The sequence below is a fragment of the Hemiscyllium ocellatum genome, chromosome 4, assembly GCF_020745735.1.
Source record: "Hemiscyllium ocellatum isolate sHemOce1 chromosome 4, sHemOce1.pat.X.cur, whole genome shotgun sequence".
NCBI lineage: Eukaryota > Metazoa > Chordata > Chondrichthyes > Orectolobiformes > Hemiscylliidae > Hemiscyllium > Hemiscyllium ocellatum.
This window is the reverse complement of record NC_083404.1, coordinates 142,155,278-142,176,751: the sequence shown is the minus strand read 5'-3', so window position 1 is coordinate 142,176,751 and position 21,474 is coordinate 142,155,278. Positions and strand designations below refer to the sequence as shown.

The following is a 21,474-nucleotide window of genomic DNA, read 5'->3' as shown; positions in this document are numbered from 1 at the left end:
GCAAACTTACCCACCTTTCCACTTCCTCATCCGAGTCATTTATAAAAATCACAAAGAGCAAAGGTTCCAGAACTGCAGAACACCTCTGGTCACCGAGCTCCAGGCTGAATACTTTCTATCTACCACCACCATCTATCTTCTATGAGCTAGCCAGTTCTGTATCCAGACAGGTTTCCCTGTATCCCATGCTTCCTTACTTTTTGTATGAGCCTACCATGGGAAACCTTATCAAATGCTTCGCTAAAATCCATGTACACCATATCCACTGCTCTACCTTCATCAATGTGTTTTGTCAGATCCTCAAATAATTCAATAAGGTTTGTGAGGCATGACCTGCCCCTCACAAAGCCATGCTGACTATCTCTAATCAAACTCTGGTTTTCCAAATAGTCATGAATTTTGTCTCTCAGAATCTTCACCAATACTTTGCCTACCAATGACATTAGACTGTCTAATCTGTAATTCCCAGGATTATCCCTATTTCTTTTCTTGAACAAGGGAGTAACATTTGCCACCCTCCAATCATCTCATACTACTCCAGTGGACACTGAGGACATGAAGATCATCGCCAAAGGCGCAGCAGTCTCTTCCCTCGCTTCCTGTAGTAACCTAGGGTATAACCCATCTGGCCCAGGAGATTTCTCTATCCTTATGTTTTTCAAAATTTTCAGCACATCCTCCTTCCTAACATTAACCTGTTCTAGCATAGCAATCTTTTTCATGCTGTCCTCAGAAGGTCCTTCTCAGTAGTGAATACTGAATCAAAGTATTTATTAAGGACTCCCCTACTTCCACCAACTCCAGGCGCAGGTTCCCTCCACTATCCCTGATTGGCCCTACCCTCACTCTGGCCGTCCTCTTGATCCTCACAAAGTGTAGAATACCTGCTAAGGTTTTTTTCATGCCCCCTTCTAGTCCTCCTAAGTTCATTCTTCAGTTCTGAACTGGCTACCTTGTAACCTTCTAAAGCCCTGTCTGATCCTTGCTTCCTTAACTTTAAGTAAGCTTCTTCCTTCTTCTTGACCAGATGTTCTTCATCCCTTGTCACCCAAGGTTCTTCCAACCAACCATCCCTTCCTTGTCTCAGTGGGACAAACCTGCCCAGCACTAACAACAAGTGCTTCCTAAACAACCTCAACATTTCTATTGTGCATTTTTCTGAAAACATCTGTTCCAATTTAGACACCTCAGTTCCTGCCTAATAACATTGTAATTCCCTCTCCCCCAATTAAATGCTTTCCTATACCATCTGCTCCTATCCCTGTCCATGTGTATAGTAAAGGTCATGGAGTTGTGATCTCTATCACTGAAATGCTCTCCCACTGAGAGATCTGACACCTAGTATGCTCGTTGCCGAGCACCAAATTAATTATGATCTCCCCTCCAGTTGGCCTATCAACATATTGCGTTAGGAATCCTTCCTGGACACACCTGACAAAAATTGCTCCATCCAAATTATTTGAACTGAGTGGGTTCCAATCAATATTAGGGGAGTTAAAGTCACCCATGACACCCTGTTACTTCTGTACCTTTCCAAAATCTGCCTCCCTATCTGCTCCTCTGTTGCTGTTAGGGAGGCCTGTTGCTCCTTTCCTGTTTCTGATTTCCGCCATACTGACTCAGTAGACAAACCCTCCTCAATCTCCCTTTCTGCAGTTATGATACTATCCCTGATTAGCAATGCCACTCAACCTCTTTTACCTCCTCCCCGCCCCCATTACTTTTGAAACATCTAAACCCTGGAATATCCAACAACCATTCCTGATATCCAAGTTTCTGTAGTGGCCATAACGTCGTAGTTGCAAGTTCTGATCCATGCTCTGAGTTCCATCACACTCCCGACTTGTGGTAGGCAGGCTTTGGGGAGTCAGGAGGTGAGTTACTCACTGCAGTATTCCTAGCCTCTGATCTGGTCTCTTAGCCACTGGTTATGTAGAGTTTCTGGTCAATGGTAGCCCCCAAGATGTTCATGAAGGAGGGGGATTCACTGATGGTAACACTATTGAATGTCAAGGGGCAGTGATCACATTGAAGGAGTTCTCTACTGTTGGTTTGCATCTCTTGCTGCCACTGCTTTTCTCCTTCTGAAGTTGCTGCCCCACACTCTCACGTTACTTGAGAAGTTGCTGACCCAATTTCTCTCACTTCTTTAGAAGCACCCTCCTCGCTGCTGTAAGTGCTGGTTACTGTTTTCAGATCCTTTTCTCTCACCCTTTCCAGACAACCCAACCCAAAGTAACAGCAGCCACAATATGATTGAATTTTAAATTTGAGTTGAAAGAAGGAAGATCAGGTCTGAGACTAGTGATTTAAATCTAAATAAGGCCAATGTATTGGCATGAAAGTTGAGCAGCTGAAGTAAACTGGGATATTAGACTCGGGATAGATCAACAGAGAATTGGAAAAAATTAAAAGAATATTCAGAATAATTGTATTCCTACTACAGGCAGTCCCCGGATTGTGAATGGGTTCTGTTCTGGAGTCCGTTCATAAGTTGACTTGTATACAAGTTGGAACACAATGCAAGACAATGTAAAATAGCCGTTCGTAAGTACAGGAAGCATTCGTATGTTATATACTAACGAGGCAATGGCTTGGTGGTATTACTGCTAGACTATTATTCCAGAATCGTAGATAATGTTCTGTGTTCCAAACCCCGAATGCCAGATGGTGGAATTTGAATTCAATAAAAAATTCTGGAAATGAGAATCTACTGATGTCCATGAATCCATTGTTGATTGTTGGAAAAACCCATCTGGTTCACTAATGTCCTTTGGGGAAGGAAATCCGCCATCCTTGACATCAAGGCCATATTCAACCAAGTGTGGTATCAAGGAACCCTGGAAAAACTGGAATCAATTGGTATTGGGGGACGAACTCTCGACTGGTTAGAGTCATACCTAGCATGTGGGAAGATGGTTGTTGGAGGTCAGTCATATCAGTTCCAGTTCCTCAGGGTAGTGTCCTAGGCCAAACCATCTTCAGCTGCTTCATCAATGACCTTCTCTCTGTCATAAAGTCAGAAATGGAGATGTTCACTGATGATTGCACAATGTTCAGCATCAACTATGACTCCTCAGATACTGAAGCAGTCAAAGTTCAAATGCAGGAAGATTGAGACAATACCCAGGCTTGGGCTGACAAGTGGCGAGTAATATTCACACCATTCAAATGCCAGACCATGATTATCTCTAATAAGAGACATTGTAATCACCAAAGATCCTTATATGATATTTTCCAAATCCTCAACCACTTCCATCTAGAAGGACAAGGGCAGCAGATACATGAGAATACCTGCAAGTTCCTCTCCAAGCCACTTCACCATCCTGACTTGGAAATATATTGCTGTTTCTTCACTGTCTCCGGGTAAAAATCCTACAATTCCCTCGCTAAGGACATTGTGGGTCAACCCACAGCAGGTGGACTGCAGCGGTTCAAGAAGACAGCTCACCCCCATCTTCTCAAAGGCAACTAGGGGTGGGTAATAAAGTGTTGCCGTCGTTTGGATTGTGTCTGTAAGTATGGGCATTCATATGTCAGACATTCATAAATCAGGTACCTTGTACAGGTAGTTCTTCAATAACACATGTTTCTTCAGTGTGAATTGGCTATAACCTGACTGATGAATTATGGACATTGTTTGCAAAAAGCAAACTTTCTGCTGAATGGGTATATTGAGTTTTCCACAGCACAATTTCTACAGTGGTTTCCCATAGTATGATTTTCTATAGCACGAGGTTGCAGAGGAACATAACTGTCGCGTTATAGCAGAATGACCTGTATATAAATAAAAGGCCTACAATGAGGACCCACCATCCATAGTTAACTAAAGAATTTCGGAAAAGCATCAAGTGTAAGGAAAAGCATATAACTGTGCAAAGGTATGTAGCAGGTCAGATGTTTGGTCAGGATTAACTTTCCTCCTAATCTGTGGTTGAGATTCCTCACATGCCACTTGTGCCAACACACTGAATTCCAGTTTTGGAAACTACCACCACTCAGGGACCTCGGAGATCATACATCAAGAGAAAAGTGAGAAATGGCTAAAAGTAATCAGGAGGAATGAATTAGAAAATGAGGGGGAGACAGCTGGGGATGTACAATTAGAATAGCAAGAGTTTCTACAAGTATTTAAAAAGAAAGAAAGGTATGTAAAGTGTGTACAAAAACAGAAAGGTCAGCAGGTCTGGCAGCACCTATGGAAAGAAATCGGGTCCAGTGACCATTCCTCAGAACTCTTATTACTCATTTCTTAGTTGCCCCTTGAGAAGGTGGTGCTGAGCTGTCTACTTGAACCACAGAGTCCACCTGCTTGTAGGTAGATCCACAATGCCATGAGGGAGGGAATTTCAGGATTTTTACAGCAATACCAAAGCAGATAATCTCATGTTAAGAACATAAGAACATAAAAACTAGGAGCAGGAGTCGGCCATCTGGCCCATCGAGCCTGTTCCATCATTCACTAAGATCATGGCTGATCTTTTCATGGCCTCAGCTCCACTTACCTACCCTCTCATCATAACCCTTAATTTCTTTACTGTTCAAAAAAAATTATGTATCTTAGCTTTATAAACATTTACTGAGGAAGCCTCAACTACTTCCCTGGGCAGGGAATTCCACAGTTTCACAACCCTCTGAGTGAAGAAGTGCCTTTTCGATTCAGTCCTAAGTCTGCTCCCCCTAATCCTTAGGCTATGCACTCTTACTCTCGTTTCACCCACCAGTGGAAACATTCTCTCCACTTCTAGCCAATCTATTCCCTTCATAATTTTAAATGTTTCCTCATGATCAGCCCTCATTCTTCTAAATTCCAATGAACATAATCCCAGTCTCCTCAGTCTGTCCTCATAAACCAGCCTCTTCAACTCCGGAATCAACCCAGTGAACCTCCCCTGACCCCCTCGAGTGCAAGTACATCCTTTCTCAAATAAGGAGACCAAAACTGCACACAGTGCTCCAGGTGTGGCCTCACCAGCACCCTATACAGCTGCAACATAACCTCCCTGCTTTTAAACTCAATCCCTTTAGCAATGAAGGACAAAATTCCATTTGCCTTCGTAATTACCTGTTGCACCTGCAAGCCAATCTTCTATGATTCATGCACAAGGACACCTTAATTGAATGGTCTTGACAAGTTAGACATGGAAAGCACATTTTCAAAATATTACGTGGGGTCAGTCCAGAATCAGTGGGAACTGATTTAAAATCAGGGGTTGATCTTTCAGGACGAAGATGAGAATATTTTCTTCACTCTGAGAGTATGCAACTTTGGAACCGTCCATCTCAGAAGGTGATGGAAATGGGATAATTGAACATTTTAGAGATGGAGGTGGATAGATTCTTGCCAGGCACAGAGTTTATCTGGAGTAGGTGGAAATTTGGAATTCACAACACAAGCAGATCAACCATGATCTTAACTACGTGGATGGGCAGCATCACGTGCCTGAGTGGTATTTTCTGCTTCTACTTCAAATGTTTCTAAAGATTACTATACAGAATGAGACCTCCTGGTGTACAAGTTGTCTTGGTTGAGGATTGGTTAGTGAACAGCAAACAGAGAATAGGCAGAAACGGGCAATTTTGGGTTAGCATGATGTAACAAGTCAAAAATCACAGGATCTACTGAGACTCAAATCATTTACAAAGAATAAATGTATGGTTGCTAAACTTGCCAACAACATCAAGCCAGGTAAGTTGTGAAGATGACAGAAGGGCTGTACAATGGATAGAAATAGCGTTTTCTATTATGAGAAGAAAGGCACTGTCTGTTGAAGCTTTTTGTTTTCCAGGAAATACCAGGAAATGTAAGGGGAGGCAATGGCCTAGTGGTATTATTGCTAGACTGTTAATCCAAAAACTCAGTTAATGTTCTGAGGACTCAGGTTCAAATCTTGCCATGGCAAATGTGGAATTGGAACTCAGTAAAGAATCTGGAATTAAGTGTCTAATTATGACCATTAAACCATTGTCAATTATTAGAAAAACACTTCTGGTTTCTTAATGCCCTTGAGGGAAGGAAACTGCCGTCCTTACCTGGTCTGACTTACATGTGACTCCAGACCTACAGTAACGTGGTTGACTCTTAACTACCATCTGGGCAATTAGGGATGGGCCATAAATGGGAGACTAGCCAGAGATGCCTACATTTCGTGAGTGAATAAAAAGAGAAAGCCAGCATCTGCATTGTGTAAGAGGACAGTGCTACAGTGGACTCTGATTAGTAGATGCCACTAGAGGTTAGTTTTCTCCTTGAATTGGTATTCTTGTGAATTATCCTGATGAGTAAAAGTCCAAAAGCTTTGAGAATTTCTTTTCAGCAATATTAATTTTATAGATGGGTTAAGTGAGTGGGCAGAAAATTTGGAAGATGGAGTTTCGTGTGGGAAAAAGTTAGTTTTCCACTTTGGAAAGTAATATATTATTTAACTGAAGAGAAAATGCAGAACAGAGCGATCTAGATGTCCAGGTATGAATCCCAAAATGGTAGCATTCAGGTACTACAAGCAATTCGAATTGGCTGTTGTCAGTTACTGCAAGGGAAATTGAATATTTTAGTATTTGTTTGAGGGATGTGGGTGTTGCTGGCTAGGCCAGCATTTTTTGCCCATGCTTAATTAGCCTAGAACTCGGAGGCTTGCTAAGCCATTTCTGGGGACAGTTAGGAGTCAACTACATTGCTGTGGGTCTAGAGTTACATGTAGGCCAAACCATGTCAGGATGGCAAATTTCCTTCCCTAAAGAGCTAAAATGAGCCAGAGCGGTTTTCATAATAAGCAATCACCTTTAGACTAGCTTTTAATTTCTGTTTTTTTTATGGAATTTGGATTTTACCATCTGTCATGGTGGGATCCAAACCTATATTCTCCTGAACATTACAGCCTGGGATTCTGGATTATTAATCCAGTGACATGGCCATTATGCCCACTGCCTCCCTTGGGAGATTTTGCTACAGTTATACAGAGCTTTGGTGAGTCAGCATCTGGAGTGCAATATACAGTTTTGGTCTCCTTATTTAAGAAAATATGCAATTTCATTGGAAACAGTTCAGAAAAAACTCATTCAACTGAGTTTGACATTGAAGGGATTGTCTTATGAGGGTGGATAGGAGGGTTTGCCCTGTATCCAGCCCAGTTTAGAAGAATGAAATGTAATCTTAGTGAAACATGCAAGATCCTGAGGGGATTTGACGGGATGCATGCTGAAAAACTACAAACAGAAGATGCAGTTTAAAAATATCTCTTCCCCAGAGAGCAGTGAACCCAGGCTGAGTGAGGTTTGATTCTTGATTAACAAGGGAATGGAGGAAAGACAGGAAAATGGGGGGATTATGATCACCTCAGCTGTCGTCACTCGTTGAGGTAATATGCTGGACATCAAGTCCCACTTTTCCAGGAGTCATCACAATGTGAAAAATTTGATGAAATCACCAAATTGCACCATTTTGCCTGTCAAATTCAGGTTAAAAAAATATACACACCATTTTTTTCATAAGCAGGAAAATAAATTATTTTTAACCAATGGCAAGAAAAAATACATGAATTGCTAACTTTTAACTGCAAAATCTGAACTCTATCCATTTGTGAAATTCTGTACGCAACCAAACAGATACACACAGAGACAGAGCCAGACACAAACGTTAGAGGAGGGGAGAAAAAAGCAAAGTGTGGCACCAGTACGGATCACAGATGTCGATGTTCTAAAGAAGGGATGCAGGATCGGAAACATTAACTTTGCTTTCTCTTACTAGATGCTGGGAGAAAGTGTGAACTGCAGATGCTGGAGATCAGAGTCAAAAAGTGTGGTGCTGGAAAAGAACAGCCGGTCAGGCAGCATTCAAGGAGCGAGAGACTCTCTTGTTCCTCGGATGCATGTTTTGACTCAGTAGATGCTACCAGCCCCACTGAGTTTTCCTAGAACGTTCTGTTCTTGTTACAGGTGTCGATGAGTGTTTTTTCTTTTGACTGCTAATGACAGGGGATGGTGGACAAACCAATTCTCAGGCTTCAATTAACTGATTTAGGATTCACTTTTGATGTCTCTGATGGTGATTTTGAACCTTTCCTCTTCAGCAAAGGAATTTGCAGAGAGATCAATTTATAGTGAGTGAGAACAGCTGCCAGATTTTCTGTTACTTCCCCACACAAGAGGAGGAGGAGAGAGAAAGATAGATGTTTTCTCTTTACAAGCTGGATATTTCAGCTTTGCTCTCAATGCCGTAGTTATCCACCCGTTAAATAGTTAAGTGGTTGTTATTATCCTGCGCCCACAATAGGATTGTTTCTGGATAAAACTGATATCACATTCACACTCACCCACAACAATTACAACACACACACTTCTCTTTGTCTCTCTTCCCCACTGCTAGAATAAGATGAAATTATACACATAACTCACAATGAGATCTTTACATAGCCATGATCTTCTCAAATCAGGCAGCAGATTTGGGGAGACGTGCTAACCTTGTGGTACTATTGTTAGACTTTTAATCCAGAGGATATTGTGCTGGAAAAGCACAGCAGATCAGGCAGCATCCAAGGAGCAGGAGAATTGATGTTCCAGACATAAGCCCTTCTACTGCGAAGCCTATTAATCCAGAGACCCAAGTAATGTTCTGGGGACCCAGGTTCTAATCCTCCCACAGCAGATGGTGGAATTTGCATTCAAAAAAAATGAAGAGTCTAGGGTTGACCATGTAACCATTGTTGATTGTTGTAAAATGCCATCCTGTTCACGAATATCCTTTTGGGAAGGAGACTGCAGTCCTTACCTGGTCTGGCCTACATATGACTCCCACATTCGCAGCAATGTGATTGCCCTCTTGGTAATTGGGGATGGGCAATAAATGCTGGCCTAGCTAGTGAACCCCACATCCTATGAATGGATTTAAAAAGAGTCTACTTCAGCTCCGAATTTATATGTTTGTATGTATGTACTTGGCTGAATGGTTTAAAGACAGTTTTTTGCTCTTCAAAAAGAGGGCACAGAAGTGATGGATGGAATAGCATTGTGCTCTGTGGATGAGCAAAGAGTGGGGGTTACTTTTATACAGTTTGCATCCTTAACAATTTCAAGAGACTGAGGGGTGCAGGCACATAGTTCCTTGAAAGTGGCGTTGCTGGTAGACAGGAAGGCACTTGAATGTGTGCCATCATCGGTCAAGCATTGAGTATAGGAATTGGGATGTCATGTTATGGCTGTACAGGACATTGATAAGGCCACTTTTGAAATACTGTGTACAATTCTGGTTGCCCTGCTACAGCAAAGGTGTTATTAAACTGGAAAGGATGCAAAAATGGTTTACAAGGATGTTACTGAGACTGGAAGGTTTGGGTTATAGGTGAGGCTGGATAGACTGGGACTTTTTTTTACCTGGAGTATACGAGGCTAAGGGGTGACCTTGGAGAGATTTATAAAATCATGAGGGGCATGGATAAGGTGAATAGTCAAGGTCTTTTCCCAGGGTAGGGGAGTCCAAAACTAGAGGGCATAGGTTTAAGGTGAGAGGGGAAAGATTTAAAAGGGACCTGAAGGGAAACCTTTTCACACACACGGTGATGTGTGTATGGAACAGGCTGCCAGAGGAAGTCGTAGAGACAGATACAGCATTTAAAAGACATTTGGATAGGTACATGGAAAGGTAAGGTTCAGAGGGGCACAGACAAATGGGACCTTGTTCAGTTTAGGATTCCTGATTGGCAAGACCTGGATGTGTTAATCCAAAAAGTCTGTTTCCATGCTGTATGATTCTATCCCATAATGATGGATGTAACAAACAACATCATTTGTGGTGACAGCTTAGATCTATGAAAACCTGGGAAGTGGTAGTACTTAAACTGAACCAGTGCAGCAGTGGAGTTGCATGTTTAATCAGTAACAGGCTCTCCTTCCCACAGGATTGTGATGTCGGTGAATGACAAATGGCATTACTGCCACAACTCGGATGTGTTGGTGGGATCTCGAGCCATGCGGGATCGTCACCTGCGACTACTAGGATATACCATTCTGCAGGTACAGTTCTTCCCTTCCTGAAGCCATATAACGATAGAGGGTTACAGTTTAGGAGACCATTCAGCATTTCATTTCTGTGCCAGCTGTTTGCTGGAGCAATCCCAAATTCAAGCACTGTCCCAGATAACTGCATTTAAGTTGATGCTTAATTTGCATCTAAGATCCCATATACTTTGTTGATCACTCTCTCAATGTGACCTGTGAGGATTGGTTGCCACCACTTCAATTTGCATTGCCTCACGCTATCCCTTCTGTCAAAATGTTTCACACCTCAAAGAGAGTTGAGGAACTGGAAAGGAAAAAAAGACCCTGATGGGAGTTATGTACAGGCATCCTAGCAGTAGCCAGGATGTGCAGCAGAAAATAAACCAGGAGAAAGTGAGGACTGCAGATGCTGGAGATCAGAGCTGAAAATGTGTTGCTGGAAAAGCACAGCAGGTCAGGCAGCATCCAAGGAGCAGGAGAATCGGGCATGAGCCCTTCTTCCAGAATGAAGAAGGGCTCATGCCTGAAACGTTGATTGTCCTGTTCCTTGGATGCTGCCTGACCTGCTGCGCTTTTCCAGCAACACATTTTCAGCAGGAGATAGAAGAGGCATGTAAGACCGGCACTACTGCAATAATCATACGGATTTCAATATGCTATTGGACTGGGAAAGTTAGGTTGTTAGCAGATCTCAAGAAAAGGAATTTGTGGAATGTCTACAAGCTGGGTCTTTGGAGCAGCTTGTGGTGAAACTTACGAGGGAACAGGCACTTCTAGATTTGGTGTTTAGGCGGACTTGATTAGAGAGCTGAAGGTGAAGCACCCCCTGGGGGCTAGTGACTAATATGATAGAATTCACCCTGCAGTTTGAGGAAGAAGCTGGAATAACATGTATTAGAGTAGAGGAAAGGTAACTATAAAGACATGAGGGAGGAGTTGGCCTGAGTTACTGGAATCGGAATCTGGCAGGGAGGATGGTGGAGCAACGATGGCAGGAGTTTCTGGGGGTAATTCGGGAGGCACAGCAGAAATTCATCCCAAGGAAGAAGAAACATACTAAGGAGAGGATGAGGCAATCATGACTGACCAGGGAAGTCAGGGACAGCATAAAAGCAAAAGAAAATGCAGGCAATGTGATGAAGTCTTTCTGTGAGAGAGAGAGACTTATGAAGACAAGGGACAAAAATCTGATTGAACAAGCTTTAAAAAAGGGTGGCATGGCATAATGCCAGGGACCCAGGCTTGATTCTAACCACAGGCGACTGTTTGTGTGGAGTTTGCATGTTCGTCTGTGTCTGCGTGAGTTTGCTCCAAAAATATGCAGGTTTAGGTGGATTGGCCATACTAAATTGCCCATAGTGTCCAGGGATGTGCAGGCTAGGTAGATTAGCCATGGGAAATGCAGGGTTACAAGAATAGGATGGAGGACTGGATGTTGGTTTGCTCGCAAAGCTGGAAGGTTTGTTTTCAGATGTTTTGTCACCATACACTAAGTAACATCTTCAATGAGCCTCCGGATGAAGCACTGGTGGTGTAGCCTATTTTGTATTTAGATGCTTGGGTTGATGATATCATTTCCTGTGGTAACGTCACTTCCTGTGGTGATGTCATTTCCTGTTCTTTTTCTCAGGGGGTGGTAAATGGGATCCAAGTCAATGTGTGTGTTGATAGAGTTCTGGTTGGAATGCCATGCTTCTGGGAATTCTCGTGCATGTCTCTGTTTGGCTTGTCCTAGGATGGATGTGTTGTCCCAGTCGAAGTGGTGTCCTTCCTCATCCGAATGTAAAGATACTAGTGAGAGAAGGTCATGTCTTTTTGTGGCTAGTTGGTGTTCATGTATCCTGGTGGCTAGTTTTCTGGCTGTTTGCCCAATGCAGTGTTTGTCACAGTTCTTGCAAGGCATTTGCAAATCTTCTCAAAAAATAAGATGGGGGAGTCTGGGTGGAATGCTCTTTGCAGGGATTGTGTAGATTCAATGGTCTGAACGGCCTGCTTCCAAACTGTAGGGATTCAATGATTAATGGGAAGCCTTTAACAAACAGCAGAGGATAACTGAAATACGATAAGGGTAAGAAACTAAATATGAGAGTTGTCCAGCTGCTATTTTAAAAGAAGATTGCATCAGATTTTTTAGATGCCTAAAAGGTAAGAGAGAAGCAAGAGTCAACATGAAGCCGCTGGAAAATGTGGCTGGAGGAATAGTAATGGGAAACAAAGAAATGGTGGAGGAACTGAAGATACACTTTGTATCAGTATTCACTGAGTGACACCAACACCATACCAGAGTTTCAAGTGAGTCAGTGGGGCAGAGCTGAATGTATTGACTATCATTAATGAGAAAGTGTTGGGAAAGCTGAAGATGTGAAGGTGGTTAAATCACCTGGGCTATATAATGACTACACCCCAACATTCTGAAGGGGATAGCTGAGAGATTGTGGAGGCATTGGTTGTGATCTTTCAAAAATCACTGGAGTAAGGGAGGGTCCCAGAGGTCTGGAAAATGGCTTTTGAAACACCCCTGTTTAAGAAGGGATGAAGGATGAGATTACGGGGTACTTGGAAGTGCATGGATAAAGTAGGGCTGAGTCAGCATCATGAGGAAGTCATACCTGAAAAAATCTATTAGGATTCTTGGAGGAGGGAACAAGCAAATTAGACAAAGGACAGCTAGTGGACATGAAGTATTTGACAAGGTGCCACACAGGGCACTGCTAATGGTTAGCATTCATTTCAAGACTGCTAGAAAGCAAGATCAGAAATGTACTGCTGAGGTTGTATAAGGCTCTGGTCAGACCACATTTGGAATATTATGAGCAGTTTTGAACCCTGTTTCTAAGAAAGGATATGCTAGTTTTGAAGGGGGTCGAGAGAGGGTTAACGAGAATGATCCTCGTCATATGAAGAGCAGTTGAGGACTCTGGGACTGTACTCGATGGAGTTTAGAAGGGTGAAGGGGTATCTGATTGAAACTTAAAAAATACTGAGAGGCTTGGACACAGTGGAGAAGATGTTTCCAATAGAAGGAGAGACTAGGACCCAAGGACACAGCCTCAGAGTGAAAGGACAACCCTCTCGAACTGAAATTAGGAGGACTTTCTTCAGCCAGAGGATGGTTAATATGTGGGGCTCATTGTGGAGGCCAAGTCATTGTGTTTAAGACAGAGATATTATCGGTTCTTGCTTGGTAAGAGGATTAAGGGTTATGGGAAGAAGGCAAGAGAATGGGGTTGAGAAAGATATCAGCCATGATCAAATACGATGGGCTGAATGGCCTAATTCTGCTGTATTATGATCTTTTCCAATTGTTTGTTATCATCCTTGCTGTTCACGTTCCTCCAAGTTTGGTATCAAAAAGTTTTGAACTTTTATTCTGAATGATTTCGATTTTGAAATTGTTTTTTGTGATATATCCATGAACCTAGTAGTGACCCTTGAGAAACACCACTATCTGTGTACCACTCTCCAATCCCAGAAAAAAACTATCCACTCATTGCTCTCTGGCCTTAAGCCAATTTGCTTTTCTAACTCTGACCTTCCTAATCCATGAGCCTCAATTTTGTTAATCAACCTTTTTAACCATGTCAAAAACATACAGACAACAGCCACCACACTCCCCTCATGAACTTTCAATGATACTTTGCCAAAAAGCTCACTTTGATGAGCTAAGCACGATCTGCCTTTTACAACTCATCGCCAGATCTCTCTAAATTTGTTTGCTCTGGGAGATTCTGCTACTAGAGGCAGAGCAGTGAAAGGACACTGGACTGATCCATGGGTGACAGTTTGAGTTCCAGGGAGACCTGAGCTAAGGCAGGAAGCATCAGAGAGATCAGCTGAGACAGGGTGAGAAGATATAAATGTAATTACTATCAAATGACAAGAATTAAACAAGGGATTGGATAGATTTGAAAATTCACATACCAGTTTCAGAGTTGCGGGATTGCATATCTGGGATCCCAGTGCATATGGGTTGATGTGTGTACAGGATTTGCTGAGGAGAAGTTAGCAGAATGGAAGGCAGGAAACCAATTTGGAGAGTGTACAATCATTCAGAACCTGGATTGTGAGTTTGTTCAGAGGGCAGTTGGAGTGCAATGAACTAACTCACATTGACTTCAGGCTAACCTGGTTGACATCCATGGAAACATGGATTGAATCTTGTTGCCTCTTTCTGCAAAAACATTTTTTTCTGTTTTCTCATTGTCCTGAAATTGAAACCTTTTCCTTGTGCCTGACAGACTCTGCTCCTTCAAGAGCATGCAGTTCTTATGATAAACCATGTCTTCATCCTGTATTTCAAGCAGAGTCAAAAAGCAGTGAAGGAGATCATTTTGTGCTGGTGTTTGAGGATTTTGGTTAGTCCCATTCCCCTGCATTTTTTTTTCCTCTTTCAAGTAATTGTCCAGTTTCCTTTTGAAAATGATGATGAATTTGAATTCATTGACCAAACCAGAAAAGCACATTGTGCTAACCACTTGTATGCAAAGGTTTTTCAGTATAAGCCTCCTATGACTTATGCCACCTTGCTTCAATTTCAGAGTATGTTTTGTTTTTTTTTGGATATTTTTCAGCAATCTGTCAGCATCAAGCTCAGTTTAACCGAGGCCAGTTTTTATTTCCACGTTCCTTAGTGAATTCAGGATCGCTGTCTTAGCCATGGCAGTCAAAGCAGCAAGTGGCCAAGTCGGTCAGGTCCTGGATGACAAATCCAGGAATTCTGAGCTCAAACCTCATCAGCAAAAACTGCAAATTTGAATCGAGTCAATCAGATAACTTGTGATTTGACACCAGGAAACATCACTGTGAAAGCTGCTGTACTGTGGAAAAACTCACTGGATCACTTGTGTCCTTCATGGAAGGGAACCTGCCACCTTCAGTGTCTGGGTGTCAATGTAACTCTGGCTTCTCACAGTCTGGTTGTCCCTGAAGTAAGCACTCATCTTTGACAAGGCTTCAATGGCATCACTGCCTGAACAACATCACCAATATGGGCAGCACGGTGGCTCAGTGGTTAGCACTGCTGCCTCACAGTGCCAGGGACCCAGGTTCGATCCCAGCCTTGGGCGACTGTGTGGATTTTGACATTCTCCCCGTGTCTGCGTGGGTTTCCTCCGGGTGCTCCGATTTCCTCCCACAGTCCAAAGATGTGCAGGTTAGGTGAATTGGCCATGCTAAATTTGCCCATAGTGCGAGGTGCATTAGCCAGAGGTAAATATAGGGGAATGAATCTGAGTGTTACCCTTCAGAGGGTCAATGTGGACTTGTTGGGCCAAAGGGTCTGTTTCCATACTTTAGGGAATCTAATCATATCCGTGCTCCTCCTGCGAGCAGCTAGGCACTAGTTTCAGATCTGATCTACATGAGTCCTTGAACTGAGTTTGGGAGGGTTGTCTATCTTGTTTAAAAAGAATCCTGTGCACTTTAACCATGTACTGCAAACCTAACTGTGTCCCTTTGTCCTCTGCTCTCACCTACAGCTGCCTTACCATGAGCTCGAAAAACTGAACGGGATCGAGGAAGTTAAACATTATTTACGGAAAAGACTCCTGGATGTGCAGTTATGACGATGAAAGAATTGATTTTTTTTGTACCCTGCTCCTGTTTCTATATAGGTGAAATGGAACCACCTGACCATCAGCAGTCAGAATGCCTGGAAATTACAACAACAAAACAATTGGAATTCCAACAATGCTGTTCCTCTCTCTTTCTTCACTTCCTCTGTTTTTTCAGAGTGGAGTAAGAGGTTTTCCTGTGTTTTTTTTCTGCTTTAGTGTGTTCAGATGCTAACTACTGCCACATGTTTTATACCACCCTTGAAGATGACAGGCTTTTTAAATGAAGAGCCTTGGAGTGTGAATAATGTTTTCATTCAATTGGGAATTTGCAGGGAGGTTTCATTATTTTAATCAATGTTCATTGGTCCTCTCCTGCTGTGGTTATCTTTCGTCCCGTCATCTGCCTCCAATCACCTTTGCAACCCTTTCTACTGGCAAGAGGATGTTGGATAGTCAAAGCACTGGGAAGCAATTCTGAGTGGCTCTAACATAGAGGGACCTCCCAGCTTCAGCACTGTTAGCAATCCTGGTTTCCTGTCTGAGGAGTGGACAATGCAGAGTCAGGATACAAACCAACAAAGTTGGAAAATACTTCAGATGTTGTGATACTGGCGCACTGCTCAAAGGAGATCTATCTCAACCAGTTCTGAACTCCTTGAGCAGTTCTGTAGGACATTGTTTTCCAGCTGCTGCCTTTTGTCCTTCCTGGTGGTTTGGTCTTGGATTGGAAGGTGCTGTTGAAAGAACCTTGGTGAATTTCTGCTGTGCATCTTGTAAATGGTACACACTGCAATAGCGGAGGATCAGTGGTGGAGAGAGTGAATGCTGGAGATAATTGATGAGATGCTAATCAAGTGGGTTCTTTGTCCTGGGTTGTATTGAACTTTTTGAATGTTCTAGATTTCCACCTATCCAGGAAGTCAGTGGATGCATTAACACAGAACAAAAACTCCATATTTCACATTTGATTAAGAGCTAGAAGTTCCATCCACTTCAGTCAACAGCAGATCCTTCAGATACAAATAATGTAAATGTCTTTTTTTTTGAGAACTTGAAACAGTATGGCGACATTGGACTAAATGGGTGAAGATCTTTAATATCCTGTACTATGATCAGTGTGGGGCTAATGACCACGCTGGACATTGATAGAGATGATGGTAGTTAGGGATGGGAACTTTGGTGAAGATGACAGTTGCAAGGCAAGAAGAGTTTGGTGGCTTATTGCTCAGGAAGAGGATAATAGTGGAGAATGATACTGAAACCATACTATTTGAATTAGTTGCTAGGGCAGGGGATTTGGTGACAGTAGTTGCAATGGGAGGGGGATTGGTCGCAGTGATTGCTAGTGGGGTGGGTTGTTCTGTTTGGAGTTATAGGTGGCAGTGGTTGCATTGAAAGAAGATGTTGCCAGTAGTTGCTATGAAGGGATTGTTGGTGACACTGTGTTTCTAGTGGTTGCTAGGGGAGAGGTTTTGGTATCAGTGGTGGTGAGGGGAGAGGGTATTGATTGTGGTGGTTGCTAAGGGAGGTGATGGTGGTTGCTGTGGCAGAGGATATTGGTATCAGTGATTGTGAGGGGCGAGGGTGTTGGTGATGGTAGTTGCTATGGTAACAGTGTTGGTGGTGCTACTTGCTAGGGAAATATTGGTTACCTAAATATGGTGTTTACTGGAGGCTGTCCTGTGGGAAGGTAGGAGATAAGGACAGTTGTGAAATGATTGGGATCCATTCTGCAGTGAGGAACCAGTCTGGAGCTGCCTTCCTCCTGTTGGACTTGTGACATAATGCCCCATATAGATCTACTGCCTGGTAAACATGACCAGGTGAGCTTGCCTGACTTGGATTACAGTAGTTAACAGATGCTCATATGTTTATGTGTGGGTTGTAGGTAGTCACTGGAACGCAGAATGTGAGTGAATTTTAATAGCTGGGTTTGGGAAGAGGGCGGTTTGGTGATGGGCTGGATTGGGGACAGGGTTGGCAGGGATGGGGTGGTCTCAGCTAAATGCAATGTTTCGGTGAATTTTTGAGTGGTGGGTTTTTGGGTTTTAAAAGGATCTTCTGTTTGAAGATGGCATGGATTTAAAAATTGAATTAAATGTGAATAGAATGAAAAAGTGGTGAAATGACAAACCAAGTCCACACCGAGTGTTGAAGTCACATTTTTAAATGTAAGATATGTGTTTGGAGCATTACGAAGAAGGGGATAAGGTTTCAAATGTGTTTATCTTAGAACGGATCCACTGGTGTGCTGGCCTTTCTTTCTAGTTTTAAGTTGTTTGTATCACCACAACTAAGGAATGATCCAGTGTAACCTGCTGGGATTAAAAAAAATACACTGGAATAAACACAAAGAAGATGTCAGAGTTTATTCTCTCTCAAACTATCTGAGACACTGAACATTACTTGAGTATTGAAAGTGCAGACAATTATAACGTTGTCTAGGTTTCATCACACTATACAGAATAAAGAGAATCACAAAATGGAGAGAGGACAGGAGACTATTCATTTTTTAAATTCCCTACAGTGTGGAAACTGGCCCTTCGGCCCAACCAGTCCACACTGACCCTCCGGAGAGTAAGCCTCCCAGTCCCATTTCCCTCTGATTAATGCACCTAACACTACGGACAATTTAGTCCATACCCTAACCTGCACATCTTTGGACTGTGGGAGGAAACCGGAGCACCCGGATGGAAACCCGTGCAGACACGGGGAGAATGTGCAAACTCCACACAGACAGTCACCCGAGGCTAGAATCAAACCTGGTACCCTGGTGCTGTGAGGCTGCAGAGCTAACCACTGAGCCACCATGCCACCTGTCAGATCAGCACTTTCTCTCTAAATGAGCAGTTTGCCCAGTTCCACTCTCCCACCTTCTCCGTGTACCCCTGTACATTCTTCCTTTTCAGATAATTCCGTTCCCTCTTGAAATTCTTTATCTAAGTTTACAGGCAACATGTTCCATTTTAACTTAAATGTTTTTCCTCATGTCACCTTTTCTTTTTTTAACAAATCACCTCAAATCTGTGCTGTCTGGTTCTTGAACCTTCCACCAATGGGAGCAGTTTCTCCCTCTCTGTTCAAACATCCCGTGGTTTTGAGAACCTTGATCAAATCTTCTCTCAACGCATCTTTAATTTTCACTAAAGAAGGTATCTCCTCCACATATAATTAAAGTCCTTCAAAGCTCACTGTTCTCATGAATCATTTCTGCACTTTTAAGCAACAATCCAGCTGATTTTGAACTAGTGTCTTTACAAATTTGATATAACCTCCTTTCTCTTGAACTCCTTGTCTGTATTATACAGCCTAAAATACTGTCTGCTTTAGTAACTGTATTCTGAACCTGTCCTGCCACCTTTCTTGACTTATGTACACTCCAGTCCTTCTGCTCTTGCTCCCTAGTTATACTTTGTCTTTCCTTACAAAGGAACGTGTTCTTACAAATTGAATTACTTGTCTGCTTTGTACTTAGTCTACTATGTTCAACTTATAATGTACGTCAATGACAGTTGAGATGAGCAAATGCATGGTGGCTAAATTTACAGATAATGCAAACATAGACAGCGAAGTAAGTAGTAAAGAAGACAAGTATAATATGGAAAAACATGAAATTGTTGACTTTGGTAGGAAGATCAAGATGCAGGGTAGAATGACTAAAATTTTGAGGTGCAGAGGTATCTAATCACAAAAAATTAATATGGAGGTACAGTAGCCAATCAAGAAGCTTGACAGGATATTTAATTACAAGAGGATTTAACAAATGTGAAAAAAAATTTACTTAAACTATCAAAAGTATTCAACTTACCTAAAAGAAAACTCTCACAGGGTTTCTGTACTTTTTACAGACAAGTTGTCTTTAGCCACTGGCAAATAGGAATGAATTATAGATTGTTAACTTATAGCTCTACAACTTAAACTCTATCACCCTTAAATATCTCCTTTCACAAGCAGACACACAAGATCAGACGGGACATGAATAGTAAGGGTGGAAAATAAGTCATGGAAACATAGTTCGGTAGCATTAGTCAGGAATTGATGCATTGTTTTCTTTTTCTTCAATTCCTTTTAACTTTCCTTTTGACACATGGTTATTTCACACACCGGTGCTCTCTCCATTCATTGACTGAGAATTAGTCCTTTCACCATCTTTAAAGGTATTTTGTTCCTCCTTCACAGAAGAGAGACGGAAATTTTTCTGTACTCCACTGTTTCTGAAAAGCAATGGTCACCTTGTCAGGAGCCAATCAGAAAGCTGTTACCCAAGCAGCATTCCTTTAGTTCCGAATCCATCAGAGTTATCTATTTCTGCTGCACTGTTCCGGGAAATACACAGTGGTGGAAGAAAGTGAGGACTGCAGATGCTGGAGACCAGAGTGGAGGGTGTGGTGCTGGAAAAACACAGCAGACCAGGCAGCATCCGAGGAGCAGGAGAATTGACGTTTTGGGCATAAGCCCTTCTTCAGGAATTCCGGTAGTGAACATGATTCAATGGACTGTAGTAAACATGATTTTCTAAAAACTGCAGCTGTCTCTTTACACAGTCTCCTTGGGTTAAATCAATATCTTCTATTGTTACCGGCACAGCGCCAAGGACCCAGATGGATTCCAGCACCTGGCATCTTATTTTAAATGCATAATTCTAAGTTTGAATTATTTTTCCGTCCGTCTCTGTATCACAACTCCTCTTTGAGTCTCTTAAATTCATTTTCTTATCCCTTTTCATCTTATTCCAATCTTTTAAGATCAGTGTTTTTTCAAAAAACTATTCTGTCTATAGTTTTTAATTTTTCCATTTCAAGCTCTCTTAACTCTAACTTGATATTAACTGATTCTGATGTCTCACTCCTTGGAATACCTAGTTAGTCTCTTGTATTTGCATTAACTCCAAATGCCTTGCTAGTCCTTCAAATATTTTTGCTGTCTTAGTACTGGGCAGGCAATTCTACATCACACGTACTTGGATCCCAGCTATACACAATACATATTAATGATTTAGATGGGGGAACTAAACAAAATATCTTCAAGTTTGCATATGACTAAAGCTGGGTGAAAAGGGTGAGCTGTGAGGAGGATGCAGAGCAGTGATTTGGACAAGATGAGTGAGATGCTAAATACATGGCAGATGCAGTATAATGTGGATAAATGTGAGGTTATCCACTTTTGTTGCAAGGCAGATCATTATTTGAATGGCAATAGATTGGGAAAGGGGGAGATACTACAAGACCTGGGTGTCCTCATGCACCCGAGTCCTCTTGCAAGGATGCCTGCCTTGAAGAAGTTTTCCTCCTCTCTCTACAAGCCACGCTTCAGGCTCACTGCCTTTATTCCTGATGAAGGGCTTTTGCCCGAAACGTCGATTTCGCTGCTCCTTGGATGCTGCCTGAACTGCTATGCTCTTCCAGCACCACTGATCCAGAATCCAAGTGCAGCAGGCAAGTTTCTGTTCTGGGAGTGTTTGATTGGACCGTGTTCAGGAAGCACTTCTCTGGATCTTACCCCGTACTGTATCTGTCCTGGAAGTGTTTGAGACAATGTCAAGGCGCTTTACTTGCAGTTTACAATAGTATAGGAAGCTTCATTCTGTATCTGAAAAGACAAATGTACAAGGACCTGGGATTAATTGGCTTACTCTGTCCGAGTGGTATAGGCTCAATGACTTGGATGGACCCTTTATAGATTGCTAGGAGAGATTGAGGACTGCAGATGCTGGAGATCAGAGTCAAGAGTGTGGTGCTGGAAAAGCACAGCTGGTCAGGCAGCATCCGAGGAGCAGGAGAGTCAGCGTTTCGGGCAAAAGCCCTTCATCAGGAATGTGTCATTCTCTGAATCTATGACTTCGTGCCACTTTGTGCCTGTATCCCTCTTTTCATCGCAAATTATGTTGCAGAATGTTCTCCATGTTCTGCTGGAAAGACATTTCTCC

At 42.4% G+C, this 21,474-nt stretch overlaps 1 protein-coding gene across 3 annotated transcripts in view; it reads left to right on the top strand.

The window, feature by feature from the left end:
• Positions 1 to 17,905, top strand: part of fastk (Fas-activated serine/threonine kinase) — a 74,524-nt gene extending 56,619 nt beyond the window's left edge. For 2 of the 3 annotated variants that reach the window (XM_060823960.1, XM_060823958.1), the window contains 2 exons: positions 9,894 to 10,008; positions 15,471 to 17,905. In XM_060823960.1, the coding sequence (XP_060679943.1) occupies positions 9,894 to 10,008; positions 15,471 to 15,557 (202 nt within the window). In that variant the 3' untranslated portion in view covers positions 15,558 to 17,905. The remainder of the gene's footprint in view (positions 1 to 9,893; positions 10,009 to 15,470) is intronic. The other variant, XM_060823959.1, reaches the window with a different exon arrangement.
• The last annotated feature ends 3,569 nt before the right edge of the window (positions 17,906 to 21,474 follow it).